The following is a 17,661-nucleotide window of genomic DNA, read 5'->3' as shown; positions in this document are numbered from 1 at the left end:
GCTGCTGCTTTGCGGGCCGACGGCAGTCACAAGATGCAACTCTCCACTCCCGGAAAACCCTCTGCGTGGGCTCTGGCACCGCTTGTCGGGGGCAGCTTTTGAAGTCCCGTTAGGCGACGGGGTTTTTTTCCTCCTTGAAAGCGCGAAGCCCATCTTGCAGTCTCCTTGCAGCAGCTAAACACGCCAAACTGAATCGCCCTGTAACATGGCTTCCCTTTCGGTGTAAAGTCTGGCAAACTGAGCCACAGCAGCCCACGTAGCAATTAGCTTTACTGTATATATGCCACCGGTAAAGGTAACCGTGCGTGAAATATTGAAAACCCCAAATGCATTTAAATAGACGTGTTCAGAGGAAAGGGGATGCGTGAACTGCATATTGCTTTGTATTTTATTTTTCTTTATCCCTCTGTGAGAAGCACCTGTCTCTGATTTAATCCGTATCCTGTACTGAACCCAAGACTCTGCTTACAAGAACCAGGGACTAAACAGCACTTCAGGAACGGCCATGAAATTAAGCGTAAATGCTGTGATCCTGCAGTCCAAGGCTATAGGAGGCACACCTGTTTTGGAGGTTGTAAGCAGCACGCTGTATGGATCGGTGCATTGTCTTTATGCCATGTTATGTAGACCTGACATTGCAGGAAAGCAAAACCTCTAAGGATGTGGTTTCACAAGCCATTTAAACTGCTCCCAGTTTGGGCTGCTGTCCAAAAGGACATCCTAGCCCTGATGTGCATCCCGCTTCCTTTGCACCGGCACTCAGAGGGCTGTAAGGCTGATGGGTCGGCCGGATGAGCGGGCCGAGAATTAAGCCCTCAACTCAGATGCTGAATTTTTCAGCTGGATCAGCTCACGGGTACGGCCGATCAGGGGTCCGCACGCGTGTCAGCGCCACCAGAAAAGGGGCAAAGACAGCACGCCGCAGGGAGCAGCCTGGTTCCCGGTAGCACAAAGCTGCGTGGGATCCCCTGGCTGCAGCCAGGCGAGGAGCAGTGGGAAGCACCAGTCAAATGTCATCATTTAATAAGCAACCAAAGGTCGTAGCAGCAGGACGCCCGCGTAGCTGGCATCCCCTTCCTTCCCCCGGCTGCTTGTTTTCCACCGTGGAAGCGCCCTGCCGTCCCCAGCGTCGCGCCGCCTTGCAGCAGGGCCGGGCTGCTGCGGGCGCAGGGGTGGCGGGGAGAGCTCCTCGGCTCACCCGGCCGGCCCCGAACGGGTAACCAAGGCCTTACTGCAGCTGTAGTCCCTGTGTGTTTGAATAGGGAGAAGTGAAATTACCCCAGCGCGCCGTTTCTGGCGGAGGCTGGTTGGGAGCTCCATCTTGTTTGCGCTTCTGGTGAAGTATTTTCTGCAAGAGGAAGAAGCGAGGGGTTTTTTTTTTTTTGCACTCTGTTTCTAAAGCTAGCCGCTGTGGTTTCCGGCGTGGGGGGTTTCAGCATTGTTTGATAACCCTTTCTCATGTTTTCTTGGCTGCTGAATGGGAAAAGGGAGAAGCAGGTCTTCCTACTCTTTTTGCGGTATGTTTTTCTTCCCAGGGATTATCCTAGCATATAAAATGAAATAAGAGAGCTAAGATAACATCAACGCTTATAGTTGCTCTAAGTGTGCTTTTTAATGGCAATGCCTTGTTTTTGCTCTGGAGAGAAGAAAATGTACCCCATTAAGTGCTCCTGTTACAAGCGTGCACCCTGGGGAATAAATGTTTCAAATATTAATGCTGAGTAATTTTTAAGAGGTTTTGTATACATTTTATTTTGAGCGTTCAGCAAATGATTTAAGACTCCTAAAACACAGTGCGAGTCAGATCAGCTCATCCCATGATCAGTACGTGATGCTTTAAAAATCTTCCTCTACCCACAAGCACAGTTGTGCGTCTGATCAGGCATCAGTACAATAGGGAAATTGTAGTCAGGTTGCTTCGGCGTCTCTGTAGGTAGACAAGATGTACGATTTGCACGGAGAGACAGCAGAGTGAAGGAAACACTCTAAAAATCCTTTCACTCTCATACAGTTGCATGCATTACAAATGAGTTACTCTTTTGGAAAAAGAAGTAAAACCTGACTTGCATTGAAGTTCACTGCTATTAACATAAATGGAGCCAGGGACTCCAGCCAGAACTTCTGTGATTTCCTTGATATCTCTGTGACTTAGTACATCACTTTAACTTTTCCATATGTGTTCTCTGATTTATAATACAGCAATACTTTATTTTGGTGTTGTAAAATTCTTCCATATGCTCAGCTCTGCCAAAAGCTTCATATGTTATTGATTAAACAAATTCCCCATGCTCCAGAATTTCTGCTGTTCTGAGTCTGTTGGTAACTTTAGTGGAGCGATTAGTGCAATGGTCCTCCTCAAAAGGAGGTGAGGAACTACGCTGCCCCTGCACTTATCAGTAAGTTACCTGTAAATTTGAAGAGTAGAACTGTTTTTTTCCCCATCTCTCTCAAGATGGGCTGAACTAATCCATCAGCTGCAAAGTGTCAGTGGCTTCTGGTCGTTTGAGGAGGGGGGGGAGGAAATGATGATGTTGCTGAATTGTAGTCATGTGGGGAGGAGGCTTAACAAGAATTTCATTTCAACTCCTTCACAGGCAATTAGCAACAGCTGCTGCTAGAGAAAGGGTGTGATGATTAACACACTGACCTTTGCAAAGATCAGCTTGCCTTCTTGGAGGGATTCCTCTCTGGTGGACTTGTGAGAGAAGCAGAGCCATTAGCGGTATGGTGCCAAGCTAGGTGTGTAGGTGCTTTGGGTTCTGGTGGATCGAGGGCTCTATTTCATAATTCATATAATTATTATTATTAATTAGGTTAAAACAAGAAGGGGTTTCCTACAGGATTGTGAGGCCATTTGCTGGGCTTGAGGTTTTCCTCTTGCTTTAAAGCTCCAGAGGGTGACCTGGCCAGCAGCGGGTGGAACAGAGCGCTTCTGCACGCCCCGGACACCAGCAGTTTCTTCGGGGTTGTCCCCGTTCCTGAACTTATACTCACCAGCTTTGGTACCTGTTATGGGAACTGTAGAAGGAGAAAGGGAAGGAAACGCAGTCTGGAGGTTTGCAAGTTGTGAGAACAAAGCTAATCTGATTTGGGTTTTATTGCATGTGACCACTTGCAAACCACCGTGAAGCTGGCAGCCACCAGTGACAAGTAAAACAACCCATGACACAACCAGCGCCAAGACTGATGCGCCCAGACGTCCACGCTATGCGGATGTGGCTGCTACAGTCGAAGCAACGTAAACGCAGGCGCGTTTGCAGTACGTGAGCACAACGCGTTTTGTGCTGTGAGGTGGTATCACAGATCGCGTCTGTTACACCGAAACGTCCCCTCGATGCAGCTGAGAGCATTTGCCTTGTCTGGGTCACGGCAGGACAGCGCATTAGGCACCTGCATCTTCTTTTAAATTGTAAACTGGTTTGCTTCGTTAAGAGTGACCCTGTGTATATATTCCCATCCTTTGACATTTCCTTTTTCTTTCCCCCTTTCTTTCCACCCCCGTCCCGAGTTTGCCTGGGTGTATGCAGGGGGTGTTGATGGTCTCACTGTTGCGGTTGTTACTGTCACCCCCCAGACAGAGCAGCAGGCTTGCGGCAGGGAGCAAGGAACCTCCTAAATCGGCTTTGCCGCACCGGAGGAAATAATATAGAGGAAATAACCCTTTGGGTTAAATTCTGTACCCAAATGTGATGTGTCCCCTTAAAAACCCTGTAGAGCTGCAATCATTTCGAGGTTTAATGGCCTGTGGTTTCTGTAATGTTTTATTTTGTTCGCTTTCAGCATGTTTTTATTCCCCAATCAAATAAAGAGTATTTAAAAAAAAAACCCAACAAGAACAAAGCCTTCGCTTTCCCTGTGAGAGAAAATGCTTTGAAATCTGGATTTGCGCTACATAGGTAAATAATTAGATTGCTAATGAATTAGCTTTGCTTTGAAGAAGAAAGCTGCAGCGTTGCGAATCGAGTTGTGGTACAGGAGGAGAGACCTAGAAATCTGGGGCTTTTTCCCAAACAATGGAGAAAAAAAGACCTACCAAACCAGATCGGAGCTGGGGCCCGCCAGCCTCGCGGCCCAGCGTGCCGACGCGTGCTCCCAGCGCGAGAGCACCACGGCGGGAAGGTGATTTATCCCACGTTTTGAGGTCTCGGCCCCATCTCTTGGTGACTCTGTGCTTGAAACGTCCTCCAGCTCTTCAGGGTTGTTCAGATTCCTGGTGTCAGCATTTTTCTATGGCAGTGTATTCGGCAATATAATATGCTTTTTCCATGCAACATATTCCCTTTTAGCAGCTTCAGATTAACAGTATTTTAAATGAATGGTCACTTGTTGCATATTTTGAAACAGAGAGAATGGAAGGCCGTGCTATATTTTCGTTATATCACTCCATTTTATATGCTTTTCGTCATCGGCCCTATTATTATGCCCATCCTAAAGTGAATGATCTCATTTTTGTTTTTCCTTCCTCGCAGAGCAGTGTTTTTTCAGCCCTTTGATCATTTTCATCACCCTCTTCTAAAGCGCCTTTTAAGTCTGTAATAATACTGTTTTTCAGATGAGGTGAAAACTATTCTTGGATTAGGCAGCATCATTTTAATACTGTTATAATCTCCATACCATTATTCTCCATCCTGTTCGCTAAGCAGACTTAACATCTCTTTGCCTCCCTCGCCATCCCCCTTTCTTTCCCGGGCTTGCTGCTACCTGCAGAGCAGCAGTCTTCATTGAGGACGCTGTGGGGCTCTGGTCTCCTTCCCAGTTAATGCTGTTAATTAAGAACCATATAAGAAAGAGCTTGGTTACTTCCCCCTCCCCTCCATTAATTTGCATCCATCAACTTTGACGTTAATTTGCCGTTCTGTTGCCTTTTCACCGGCTCGTTGGGATCTTTTCTGGTTTGGACTAACTTACCTCGGTGTCATCTCTGCATTTGGCTACTTTGCAAATTCATCTCCGGATCCTTAATAAATCTCTTGGACACTAGTTTTAATACAAAACCGTAAGGCTTCCTCTTGATAGTTAACCTTTTGCTATGATGAAAATTGGCTATTTGATACTGTCTTCTTTCTCTTTTGATCGCTAGCAGTATCTGGCCTCTTCCCTCACGTCCCCTTAACTGTTGTGTGGCGAAATGAAATGTCCTCTCATTTGTCAGTCTCGTTAAATCCCTCGAACAGGTAGATAAAAACCTGGAAGAATCAGAGCGACTAGTTTCTTTTGCAAAACCTGAGGCTGGTTTGTATCTCCCAGGGATTTCCTTACCCGTCAGCAGTTTTGTTTGCAGGATGGTAAAAAGCAGGGGACGCGCGCAGATCTTTGAGCTTCCGGTAACATCCAGTCGGATTCAGCCACGGAGCTGGGCTGCAGAACTAGCGCCCAGACCTTGCTCCACAGGCACCCGACAGCGGTCTCACCGCTTCTGCCACCTTCCCTTCCCTCAGCTGAGGTATTTGAGGGGTGGGTGATGGGCACATCACTGTTGGTTGGTTGATTTTTTTTTAATTTCTAAATTTCTACATTCCTGCACTAGAGCCTGAATCCCTCCTGGGTGTTTGTGCACGCGTGCGCCCCTGCCCACGCTCGTCTCTTTGGAAGAGAGGTTTGAACGTCCCCTGGCCCTGCCGTGGTTCACTGTCTCCGCTCGGGGGAGTCTGCCCATCCCTGTCCCTGCAATCTTATTCCTTAAGACCTTAAAACCAAAAAAATCTTATTTTTGGAAAGGTCAGGTTGAATGTTTCCTGTACGGGATTTGAAATGTAAACAGTCGATTCTTCTTTGGAATAAGGAGGCGGCAGTGGATATGTATTTTCCTCTCTCCTTCAGAGGATGTATGTGCTGAGACACCACGAAACTCCGGCGAGGAGATGTGCCCCAGGAACATATCCTAACCCAACCGCAGCGAAAAGAAACGGTGACTTGAGGGGGCCAGTGCCCCCTGGGTGGAGAGCAGCGGCTGAGATTCACTGCCTTTCCATCTCCCTGCGCGGCGCTGGCGAAGGCTGGAGCGTTGCGGCCGCGCTGCGACGTCCTTTGAGACGGTGCCTTAGCCAAAATCTATTATTTGGCCCCGATTCAGGCGAGCACACCATAGGTAGTGCCTAAACTGAAATAAAAGGCAAATAAAGGGCAATGGACAAACATAAGGAACGAGGCGATAGCTGCTTTCGCTTGAAGCCTCTGTTTGACTGTATGAGCAATGAGTTATTTTCTAGTAAACGGTCATCATAATAATTTTGTTTGTAGCAATATTGGCACTTCAGCCCAGTTAGGTTTTCTTTAATTCCCAAATCTGTTTTTGATCCCTTCTTTGACCGGCTATTTCAGGGCGCCTTTGGTCTGACCTGGGAAGCCTGCCTGCCTCCCTCGACATCTACAGCTATTTCACCCCTCAAAATAATAGCACTACCGACTGTGCATTTCACGTGATTTTACGGTTTGGTGTTAACCACAAATTATAACTATACTCATGTAAAACGAATAAAGAAACTCGAGGTGTATTTTTATAAGCGGTAGCTAGAAGATGTCAATTTTGACATGATTTCCAGGTGATTCCGTGCACGGTGACTCTGTAAATGCCTGATCGAGTTTTTCTGAATAGATAAAGCATCTGTTTGGTATGTGGCGTCGTCACCGCCCAGTTGTTTGTTCTTTTTATCAGGACAAAGATGTGTCCTACCTGCCTGCCCTGAAGGCGGAGGTGACATCTCCGGACCGTGCGAGACCTCTGAACCGCACGTGACAGCTGGTCTGGGACTGCCGATGGCAATTCTGTCTTTCCTGCTAAATAAATAATTCATTAAAGCCGATGTCTGCAACCTGAAATTGTTGTGGAAGGTCAGGAGTGACTTTTGATTAAAAGGGAGCCCTGCTTCTCTCTCGTCTCCTTGTCTGTGCGAGGAGAGCAGGGGCACCGCGAGCCCTGGCTGCTTCCCCGGTGCCCCGTCGGGGTGCGAGGGGTGTTGGGCCGCTCCTGGAGCCTTTTGGGAGCTCCGTCCTTCGTGGCAGCTGCTGACCGCTCCCGGAAATCTTGGCCTTGAGTGGGTTTGATTTGTTCCCAAGCGTGTTTTGGTGCTCAGTTCCTTAATGCAAATTAAGTTCTCGGTGGATGTGGGTATCGTAAACTATCAAAATGTATATGGTTTTAAAATGTGAATCGGAGGCTGGAAAAAATGATCTGCTGGCTCACAAAACGTGAGACTGAGTACCTCTGATCTTACTCATGCGAGCACGGCTAGTGTTCAATCTTTATCTTTCCCGGCAAGGGCAATGACTTTTTTTTGTTTTGGAGGTATTTTGGATGCTGACCTGCCCCCTCGTTTTCTCTCTCCGCTACTTAAGTCGCTGCTCTTACCGTCTGTCCTTGCGGACCGTCACAGCTGTTCCCTGCAGGTCCAGATACTCCAGCAGAATTGCTTCTTTGTGGCTTTTCGGGTTGCTTTAGGTTTTTGCTTATGGCGTATCTCTAAAGCTGATTTGTTCCTGCCCCAACCAAATTAGCAGATGGCAAAGTTTTGCTTTTGATGACACCGAAGTTTTGTTACGGAGTTGTTACTGCTGCCTGCGTAACCTTGCATGGTATCTGACACCATGTTACGCTAGCCGTTGGATTGCCATTTAAAACAGGATTAGGCTTTTTCACATTTCAGTAGCTGAATTTAATTCACCAATATGGCACAGTAACTGCTTACGTACGTTGTAATGGTCCTGTGAAATACGTTAGCAAAATATCTAACGAACGCTGCAGTTCGCTCAGGGCAATCTAGAGTGTAATGTGTGGAAGTCGCACCAGGGCTATATAAATCATTAAACATCAAAACACAACGTCGCTAACCATGATCCAGCTCCAAGAGTGCCTGTGAGTTGCCCAGGCCAAAGCTGGACGTTTGCAACGCACGGGCACAGCAGAAAAGCAGTCTGGCTGCGACCGGGCCTGACGGGTGAGCTGGGGTCCCATTGCTCGCCCGCTCGTTTCCCTGTCTGTCGTGGTTTGCATTTTTGGATAACGTAGGCTGCTTTATCGAAGGCCGGTTTTTTGTGTGTGTGTGTGCTCTCCAGTTCTCTCAGGCCTTTGCACTCCGGGAAAAAAAAACATAGTAATTCCAGAGCAAATAGTATCTGGAGTTAGTCCTTTGCAGGGTAAAGCTCGAGTTGGAATTGAACTGCCAGTGAGTCTGGACTCGTCGTTAGCGAGGTTACAGGACAAGGGTACAGCTCATCATCAGGAAATGCTGTTGTGTGCCACGGGCAAGTCTTGCAGAGGTAATGGTTATTGATTAGGTGTGTGTTAAATAAAACAAAGGGGCCTGGTCTGTTAAGATAACTTTCATGTGGGAAGTTTAGTTTTCTGCTCACAGTTTGGCACGTGAATCAGGGACTTAATTCTCTTTTGGCTGTTTTGGCCCTGGAAACTAGTGCGTTTGTGTTGACACTAACACTTGCAACAGCTTGGTCAAAATTTGCAGTTGCTCTCTTGAAGCCAAGATTTTATAAAGATAAATAGTTTAAGAGGTTTGGGGATTGCTTTTAGTTTTTAAACAAAGTCTCTCAAAAGTCTTCCTAATGAGAGGCAAATCCGGTTAGCAAAGCCTTTGAGTTTGCTTTTGAAAAGGGAGGGAAAGCTCTGACTTTGGCCACCAGTCCGCTCTGCAGGGAGAGGTTGTCTTCAAAGAACAAAACCAAAACTAATTGGTCCTGAAATATGGACATATTTAAAACGCACGAGGGGCTCCCTGGGAGGTGTGATTTGAAAGACTAACGCAGAACACAGAATTATGAAATTTCTGACAAACGTGTACGGGGGTGACCCTGAGAGACCTCAAGGTGGGGGTTTTCTCGGCATGGGCCTGGTTTCATGCCCGGCTGTCGTTTTTGGAATCACATTAGGTGCTTTGCTTTGACTAGACAACCGAAAATGGATTAACAGAGCATACCTAGACATCCCAGCCCTTACCTCTGCTAGCAGACGTGGTTTTCACTTAACAGTCACTTAAATAAGAGCAAAGCCACAGAATTCTCCATCGTGGAGAAATACTTTATATTAAATGGATAACGCTGTGGACAAGCTAGAGCAGCGGGAAGCGTTGCAGCAGATCGGTTTTGCAGAGCCCGCGTGAAGCTCCTTTCCGCCTTCGCCCGGTCCTCTTTAAGCAGCCCGTAAGCCCCAGCGAGCGCGTAGCCGGGTGCCCCTGCTCGCCTGTGTCCTGGTTGCCGAAAAGGGAAGGTTAAAACAAAAAACAAAAGCAAACACCACCGGTCTCCGCATGCCGCTTTGCCAGCAGTTTGTGTTGTCCCTTAGCAGAGGCGAGGGCTGCGCGGGAGCCTCGGCGCACAGCTGGCAGCTCAGCTGGCGGCTGCCTGCAGAGCGCGAGCGTGGCCAGCCCCGGCGGAGGTGAGGCGGGGGCCGGCTGCGCCGACGGCTTCGGCGGGCTTCCCGTCGCCGTCGCCACCTCCGCCGCCGGGGACCAGGACCCCGCCGGCGCCGCTGGCACGTCTGGGGTCAGCGCCAGGGCTGGCCGTGGCTGGTTGCACCGGGGTCCCAGCAGCTCCGCGAGCTGCGCGCTCCAGCGTGGCCTTTTCTGGCTTGCGTAAAGTTGCCTGGCGCAGGCTTTGCTTCTTGTCTTCGTGCTTCCAAGCGCTGCTCTGGAAAGACCGCCGAGTCCCGATATGAGACGTAGCAAGGGGTGAAACGGGTTGGAGAGGATTTGGGGTAAGCACAGCACGTTCTCCAAAAACACTTTAAGCCCTTGTTCGAGAGGTTTTTGGTATCCCAGTTCTGTCCTGTGAACTGTCGCGTAACGCAGGCTTTCTGTCTTTAGTAAACCGGTATATTTTAAGCCCAAAGCAATGTGTTATCGCTCAAGAAAAAGTAAACCATGAAATAAGATGAGCCTTTTTTTTAATGCAGTTACAGCTAGGAGTTTCTGTCCTAGAGCGCTTGGCTCTCAGGATGTTTTAAGAGCTCCATTATCTTTGCGCTGGGAGGGAACGTAATACGTACGCAGATGGAGACTATCGCTGCTTTGAAAGGTAAGTAGAGGGTCTGTGCTGAACTGGCGCTGGCTGAAAAATGCGTTCAGCCTAATTAGCAGCAAACCACTTCTGTGTCCAAACACGCTTTTAGATATGGGACCCAGTTCCTGCCCCCCTCCATCCCCTGCTGCCCTTAGCGGCTCTGCAGAGCCTCCCTTGCTTAGCGGTCGCGGCTCCTTCGTCAGGAGAGCGGCCTGCCGTCGATGTGTCGTTGCCGACCGGCACGTGCAGAACGGCATCGCTGGCGGTTCCTGAGAAACGTCTTGGCCTCAGACCGTTCGAGCCGTCACCGCAACCGGTCACGATCGCCTTTTAAATTTCGTGACATTTTAGTGAAAGAACGGCGAGCCTGCTAGGACGTCGTCGGACAGGAGCGCTGGAAACGAGTGCGATTTCACCTTCCACCGTTAGCCGGAAGAGCGGCACATGGTCGACTGCGCATCCCCGCTGCAGCTCCGGGCTGCGGCAGGCAGGTCGTTAGTGACTGCATAATCAGTGACATTTCCCTTCTCCATCTGACGCAAACCAAGCGCGGCGCTCTGGAGAAAGCCATTAAGCGCAAAGCTCTGCTCCAGGTAGGGCAGAACGAGACGTCGTGGCAGCCCTTAGCCGTTATTTGGTTGGGTAGCGTTCGCCCCGCAGCCTGCCCCAGGTGTGCCGAGAGCCCAATGGCTCGAGCGTCGGGCAAATACGGTTCCTTCCGCTGCTCCGCGGAAAAACAGGGAGAGGGATTTGCTCCTTACCGGCGTTCGTGGCTGTAGCTTAGTTATGTTACAAGGTGTAAGGAGTAAAACCTATCACCGGGAGTATTTTGAAGCTAAAAGGTGTATTCTTGTGATGGAGTGAGAGGTCCCACCAGGTGAAGATCTGGTGCATCTGGAGTGAGTTTGAAGTGTGACCTCCTCCAGCGAATTCCTGAGGCAGCTCGTGGAGCTGGGTGTTAACCTGTTTTTTCTGGAATTTTTTAAATGATTTCCATTCCGACTGCGAGCGGAAAGCGAGAAGCATCAGGCAGGAAAAAGGAAAGGCCGAGGTTGTTTATGCCCGTTCCCCTGCTTTGTCTGAATAACGTGTTGTCAGATGGGCAGCGCGAGACATGGGCGAAGCTTCCGCTGCTCCCTCCCCATGCGCCGGGGACTTTGGGAAAAACACCTAAAGGCTGAAGGTTAATGGAAGCCAGGCTGGTTTCGCTGGTTTTGAAGCAGCGAGTCTTTAAGAAGGTCCTGGGTGGGGGGGAGAGACCCTGCGGCGAAAACTTCCACCGGGCGAAAGCACTAAAGAGCGCTTGACTTGGAAGCGGTGTTGTCTTGGAAACTCCCTGCGCTGGAGCTGAGTATGTTTGATCTTCAAAACTCACTCCTCTTTTTTTTTTTTTTTAGCTTTATGGACCCAGAAATAGAGATCGTTAATGCAGTCAGTACGTCTTTTTTCAGTGGCTCTAATATATATTTAGACCTGTGTTTGGAAGCTCCAGCGCAGTATTTTTGGCCTTGGTAGAGACCTGCAGAGCCCGGCTAATCCCTTAAAGTCAACGAGGAGCTTTCTTACGTGGTGCCACAGCAGCAAGGTAAACGTCGTAAAAATGACGATTTCAGTGAAGCTCCTCTTTTGCGTGGGGATAAATCTTTCTCACGCACAAGCAGTAGGCTCTAGTTACAGTATTACGGGCGAGAGCAGCACCCAGCTTTTAAAACTCGAGTCGCTGTTAACCCCTTACAATTTCAAGCTTCTTCCTGATTTGAGGGTGACATCCTGGCCGCGTTTGGCCTGAAGTTCTGAAATTCAGTGGATAGACGTGTTTTGAGTGTAGTCCTGTGAGCCTTGTACAGCCTTGTACTCGTTGTAACCACCTGAGTGACCACAGATAAAAGTGTGTTTTCCTGAGGACGCGGGTTTCATTAATAATGAGGTAAGAAATGGCGTGGGAAAGTTCATAAATGACTACCTGAATCCACTCCCAGCTATTGTATCGTTAGTTACGGCTGAAGGCTCCCAACGGTTTTAGTGCTTAAAAAGGGCACGCTGACAGCATGTTGCTTTGAAATAAAAAGGCTTTATCACCCTACCAAAAGTTCCTCCTTTAGAGATTTATATTTATGACGCATCCCTAAGGTGTGTATCCAACCACTTCAATCTCTGTAAGCATCCAGGCAGCTTGTTGCAGGAATTGCCATGTGATATTCTTTATTCTGTCATGTTTTGGAGGGATTAGATTAGCGTAATAAGCTTTGGCTTTAAAATCTATTTAGGAGGCTCTTCCGAAGCCGTGCCGGAGGCTGCATTGGCTTCTGCGCTGGGTCGGGCGCTGTGATTTTTGTGTTTCCGTCTGTGCTCTGCTCCGTCCTTCCTCTGCTCCTTCCAGGCGGGCTGCCGGCTCTGATGGCGGTGGCGTTCGCCACGTGCAGACCTCGCCGCGTGGATCTCAGGGTGGAAGGAGGACTTGGTGCCGTGCGGTGCAAGGCAGATCTTTGCGTGTCTGCGGAGTCCCTGTCGGGCCATCATACCGCAGTAAATCTTGCTTCCCGGCTGGTTAAATACACTAAAAGGCATTTCTGGCTACTTAGTTTTTGCAGAAGGTGGTGGAGCTACGGCTCGGCCGCCGGCAGCGTGCCGCGGGGCCTTACCTCGGCATTGTGTCTCCCCGGAGAGGCCCCGTGCCGTCTGGAGGAGCCGCTCGCCTCTCCCGCGGGATTCACGCCGGGCCGTTCGGGGCCGCGGCGCAGCCCCAGAAACCCACGTTTTGAGCGGTCCTTCCAAGGAAGCGTTAGCTGTTACCATTTTGTAAACGGGAATTTTAGCTGAGCCTGCTTCCTTGCCTCCTCGCTGGGCTCTTGGCACACTGTGGGCCCGCTCGTTTCGGGGTCGGGTGATTTTAGCGTTTGTCCTGGCCGCCGCTCCAAGCGGCCCCGGGTGCCAAGGAAATACCAGGACGGTAGCTGCGCTGCAGAGGTGCTCAGGGCTGGTTCACAGACGTCCTCTTGACCTTGTCCGCTCTCGGAGACGGGCTCTGATCGCGTGCCCGAGCCCTCCTGGGGCTCCTTCGCATGTAGGGATCATTCAGGCCTCTGGGAACAGAAATTGCAAGTGTTGCTGTGGAGAGACTATTAAAACTGGGACCTACAAAGGCTTTTTTCTTTCTTTTTTTTTTTTTTAACACTGGACTTGTTCCTTCTTGGCTGCCCTGTGAGGCGTGAAAGTGTCAAGGGATGTTTTTACTTTTTTGAAATTTTAATTAGTGCTTCTCCTTCCTGGTTTTACACCCCTTGGATCAGTTTGGTGCATGGGGTTCACTCCTCGCCTTCGCTGGAGGGACGGGACGGCACGGGATGGGACGGGACGCGTGCATAGTGAGCCGCCGCACGCCTTCGCGTACCTCTGAATGACATCAGTCCAGGTTAAGAGTACAATTTTGTTGGGTCGGTCAGCAGAACGTGCACAGGCTTTATGCTACTTCACCGTGCAAATCAGCGCTCTTGTGTGTGCCCGCTTCTAGTTTTTCCTCACTCAAATGCTATTAGACATGTGCTCTTAAACTCTTTCCTTTTTGTACCACAGGAGAACTAAAGCAGGGAGCAAGGCAATTAAAAATATGTATATTCCTTAATAGAGCATGGTTTTAACAGGTCTTCAACAGTAGTATCTCAGTTCTTTTTCACTTGACTCAAATTCCCTGTGGCTTGCCTCAGCAGTCGGTGTCTCGCACTCACAAACTTCTGGAGCTGGAGATACAGAATATTGCTCTTAAAACTAATGCCAGCAGCTGAGTCCCCTCTTCTCGGTGTGTCATTCAGCTTACTTTTCATTCCATGCTTTGGCTGCATGACTTGGTTATATACATCCATCCACATATATATATGTGTGTGTGTATCTATATGGATACATCCATCCACATATATATGGATATGGATATATTACATCCACCCATATATACCTATGGATGGATGTATACAACCAAGTCATATTTCTATATGATCCAGAAACCCAAGTTAAAGAGAAAGATGGAAGTAGGATTTTAATTATAGTTCTGCAACTAAAATTGCCCGCAGACTGGGGACTGCTAGATCATTCGTTGTCAGCACGCTTGCACGACTGAGACGTGTGTCTCCCAGATGAAAGGGCTGTTGCTCTCAGGAGCGCTTGCTGTGAGGAGTGTGACCATCTCGGGCTGTTGCTCTCAGGAGCGCTTGCTGTGAGGAGTGTGGCCGTCGCTGGAGGGGAACGGCTCTCTCCAGCAGAGCCGGTCGTGTGCTGGGCCACAACCGTCCAAGTGCACAAGTGTTTTACGGGTGGTGGAGGTAGAGAAGGTGTGAATGATGAACCTCACGTTTACAGCTTGAGACCCTTCAGAGCAAGGAGCAAAAAAGGTCTCTCTCTTTTCCATTGGCAGGTGACGTTGTGGATATCTATCAGCGGGAGTTCCTGGCGCTCAGAGACCGCCTGCACGTGGCTGAGCAGGAGAGCCTCAAGCGCTCGAAGGAACTGAACCTGGTCCTGGAGGAGATCAAGAGAGCCATCTCCGAGAAGCAGGCCCTGCGGGATATAAACCGGACCTGGAGCAGCTTATCTGGTGAATAAGAGAGAAGCTGAGGATCGCGGACGGTTTTGAAGCTGTTGCTAATGAGGAGGTAGAGAGGTGCACGTGTGTGTGCGTAGGGCGCAGACAGGATGGCAGTCTTCTCTCACCCAGTGCAAAGCAGACCGGGGAGTTCAGATGGCCCGAGTTATTTTCATTATTATTTAATGCAACAGACTTGGGAACTGTTAAGCTCCTGTTTAACTAGTGGTGCATATGCATCATCGAACATTGAGATTTGCCTCTGCAGATGATATTTGCTAACTTGCTCGCTTACAAGCTTTTTTTTTTTCTTGCAAGTCATACCTGCCGTTTCCTATGGCTGTACTGAATCCATATGGAAAATGGATATCTGAGGAGAGGGGGGAGGAAGGAGCTAGGCTGGTTGAGCACCCTTTGCCTATTTATTTATGTATTCACTTTTTTAAAGTTGCTCAGTTGAAGAAAATCAGATCTCTACAGAAAGATCTGATTTGATCTTCATTTGATCTTCATTCTCCCCCCTCCTTCCCAAATATTTTGGGACTTCTTTAAGGCCCTCATGACTCCTGCTGAACTTTAATTGGGTTTGTGGTAGCATGTTAAAGGTTGGCCTGATTTTTTTTATAACTTGGCAGTAGTCTCAGGTGGCCACGCTGCTCTAGAAAGGCTTTTTGCCTTGCAGTCTCTTCCTACATACCGTTCCTTGCATATTGATTCCCTTTTCCTTTTTAAGACGAAACCAAGTTAAAACTGTGGAATATCACCAACAAGAATGTGCTGCACCTTCCCACCATCTTCCATCATTTGCCACATTTGCTGTCAAAGGAGAACAGTCTGCAGCCAGCCGTGCATGTAGGACAGGGGCGCACTGGAGGTAAATGGGAATTAGTGCTGCTTCTAGTGCTCTTCCTCTCACTTAGTGCCTGTCCCTCCCCTTTCCTCCAGGCCTGGCTGATGTGTGGCGGTGAGCAGGACTGGAGGAATGGCTGCATGCTTCATGCACGCTTCCTTGTGGTGGCACATGGGGTGGATAAGCCATGTGACGTCTGTCAGTCAGGGTGTACAGGGGCATGCTGTCTGTGCTTTTGACCAGCACTAAAATGTTCTCGATGCTTCTGTCTGGTGTTTTGTGCTGCTTTCTGTTTCCGGAGCGCTTCCAGGATTTCACCTGGAAGGTGGTCAGATAAAAGCAGAGTTTGCAGTGCACTTCATGGAGATTTTAACCCATTTTAGGAGATAAGTCCAATCTGTAGTAGGACTTTGGTTGCTAGGAGATCTCCCCCCTGCCCCCAAATCCCAACCAAAGCCAAACAGCTGACTTTTATCCTTCCTAAACTGAGGTGCTTCTGTCTATGGGAGGGATGTGGAGAACAAAGTTGGTCTTGAAGTTACCATGCATACGGTGAAAAGGCCCCTGGGAGGGGGAGGGTGTTCAGGCATTTCCTTAGGTATCAGTTTTTGGGGAAGAAAAGAGAGAGTCTCTAATCGCTTTCTGTTTTTCATAAAACATCACAAAAACAAGCTTCTTTCCCGATTGGGCTCACCCTGAGTTAGGCACAGCTGTCGTCTGGTCGTGGCCATTTCTGCCTTGAAATCCCTGTGTCACAAATTTCCAAAATCAAGGCTCAGCAGGGCTGTCAGTGGTTCATGCCAGGCTGCTTGATGTCAGAGAGTCTTGGCTAAATGCCCTTGCAGGTGTTGGTGGAGTCTGTAAGGTGGGTGAGCAGCAGGTCCCAGGTGCCCTAGGAGCATCCGACCGCGTGTGCACGCCCAAGTCCCAGGCGAGGCCGATGAAGCATGCCCAACAAGCCTGGTGCATTGGGGATGCTGTTGGTTGGTACCAGGGCTGTGGGGCAGGAATACGGGAACCCTGTATAGTCCAGGCACTCACCAACATATTGATCACTGTCGATTTTTAACGACGGAGCATGGCACCAAGCAGGTAAACCACAGGGTGGTCCTGGAGACTGAGTAAAATGTCTTGTCTCAGCCCATCCCCTCTCTAAAATCTTTTCTCGGCCCTGAGCAGTGTCCGTCGTGATGGGAATCCCCAGTGTGAAGCGGGAGGTGCATTCCTACCTTACAGATACCCTCAACTCCCTCATCTCAGAGCTCACGCAGCAGGAGAAAGAGGACTCAGTCATTGTTGTCCTCATCGCTGAGGTAAGACAGAGCTTTGCCTGTTTATCCCGTTTTGCTGGCCCCCGTCCTATTCCTCTGCCTGCCAGACTTGGTGCCAAACAGGATGCCTGCATGTCTGAAGGTCACATCCACTGCTTGCCGGGGCAGATAAGCCCAACCTTGGGCTGCTGTCTGACCAGGATCATTAGATACATCCTGCCCAAGATGAAACTGTGGTTGGGCTGTAAAGGTCAGGATGTGAGCAGGCAAATGAGTCACGTTAGCAACTGCCAGGGTGGCATGTGTGCTTATCTTTTTGCTGTAAATCGTGCTGGCTCTGGCGGGATGCTCAAGTGGTTGTTGACCGAAGTGTGCCGGTGTGACTCTATTTCCAAGTCTCTGTGAGTTCTCAAAACCCTTCCTGCAGTAACTTTGTTTCTCAGTTGTACCTGTAAAAATAGCCCCAAACCCCTCCAAACACAACAGCCCGCTTATCTGAGGCTGAGACTAATAGGCTTCTTTGTGCCAGTATCTGGGGCCCAGAATCAGTTTCTGAATCCAGGGGCTAAAAGGCCTTGATGCATTAATCCACAAGAGCTGCTTTTATCTATAGGCTTATACGGTTATTTTTCTCCGTGACTTTCCCCTCAGGATTATTTTCTTGAGCCTGAAATGCATTTGTCTTAATTTCCAGAAACCCCGTGAGAAAGATGAACCTCAGCGGCATGTTACTGGGAGCAGAACCCAGATGAATGTCTGGTTTTGCTGCCTGTTTACCAGTAATTTGATGTTTTTGAGTAGCATTTGACTTTCAGGTCTCTGGCTTGTATTGTCATCCAAGGGGAAAACGTGCTCTTCAGGCCGGAAGAGGTGCAGTCCGAAGCGCTGCGGGAGAGCCCAGGCTGGGTGGTGCATGTCTGGGACAAGGTTGCTTCCTGGCCACTGTTTGCCTTTGAGGC

General features: G+C 49.2%; 1 protein-coding gene across 3 annotated transcripts in view; it reads left to right on the top strand.

Moving 5' to 3' along the window:
- MGAT4B (alpha-1,3-mannosyl-glycoprotein 4-beta-N-acetylglucosaminyltransferase B) overlaps positions 1–17,661 on the top strand; it is a 59,713-nt gene that overhangs the window by 27,510 nt on the left and 14,542 nt on the right. For 2 of the 3 annotated variants that reach the window (XM_068959386.1, XM_009672128.2), the window contains exons 2-4: positions 14,414–14,593; positions 15,315–15,455; positions 16,611–16,744. In XM_068959386.1, coding sequence (XP_068815487.1) covers positions 14,414–14,593; positions 15,315–15,455; positions 16,611–16,744 — 455 coding nt within the window. Of the gene's footprint in view, positions 1–1,440; positions 1,518–14,413; positions 14,594–15,314; positions 15,456–16,610; positions 16,745–17,661 lie in introns of those variants that run through there. The other variant, XM_068959385.1, reaches the window with a different exon arrangement.

This window comes from Struthio camelus, chromosome 13 (assembly GCF_040807025.1).
Source record: "Struthio camelus isolate bStrCam1 chromosome 13, bStrCam1.hap1, whole genome shotgun sequence".
Taxonomy (NCBI): domain Eukaryota; kingdom Metazoa; phylum Chordata; class Aves; order Struthioniformes; family Struthionidae; genus Struthio; species Struthio camelus.
This window is presented reverse-complemented; position numbering and strand designations above follow the sequence as displayed.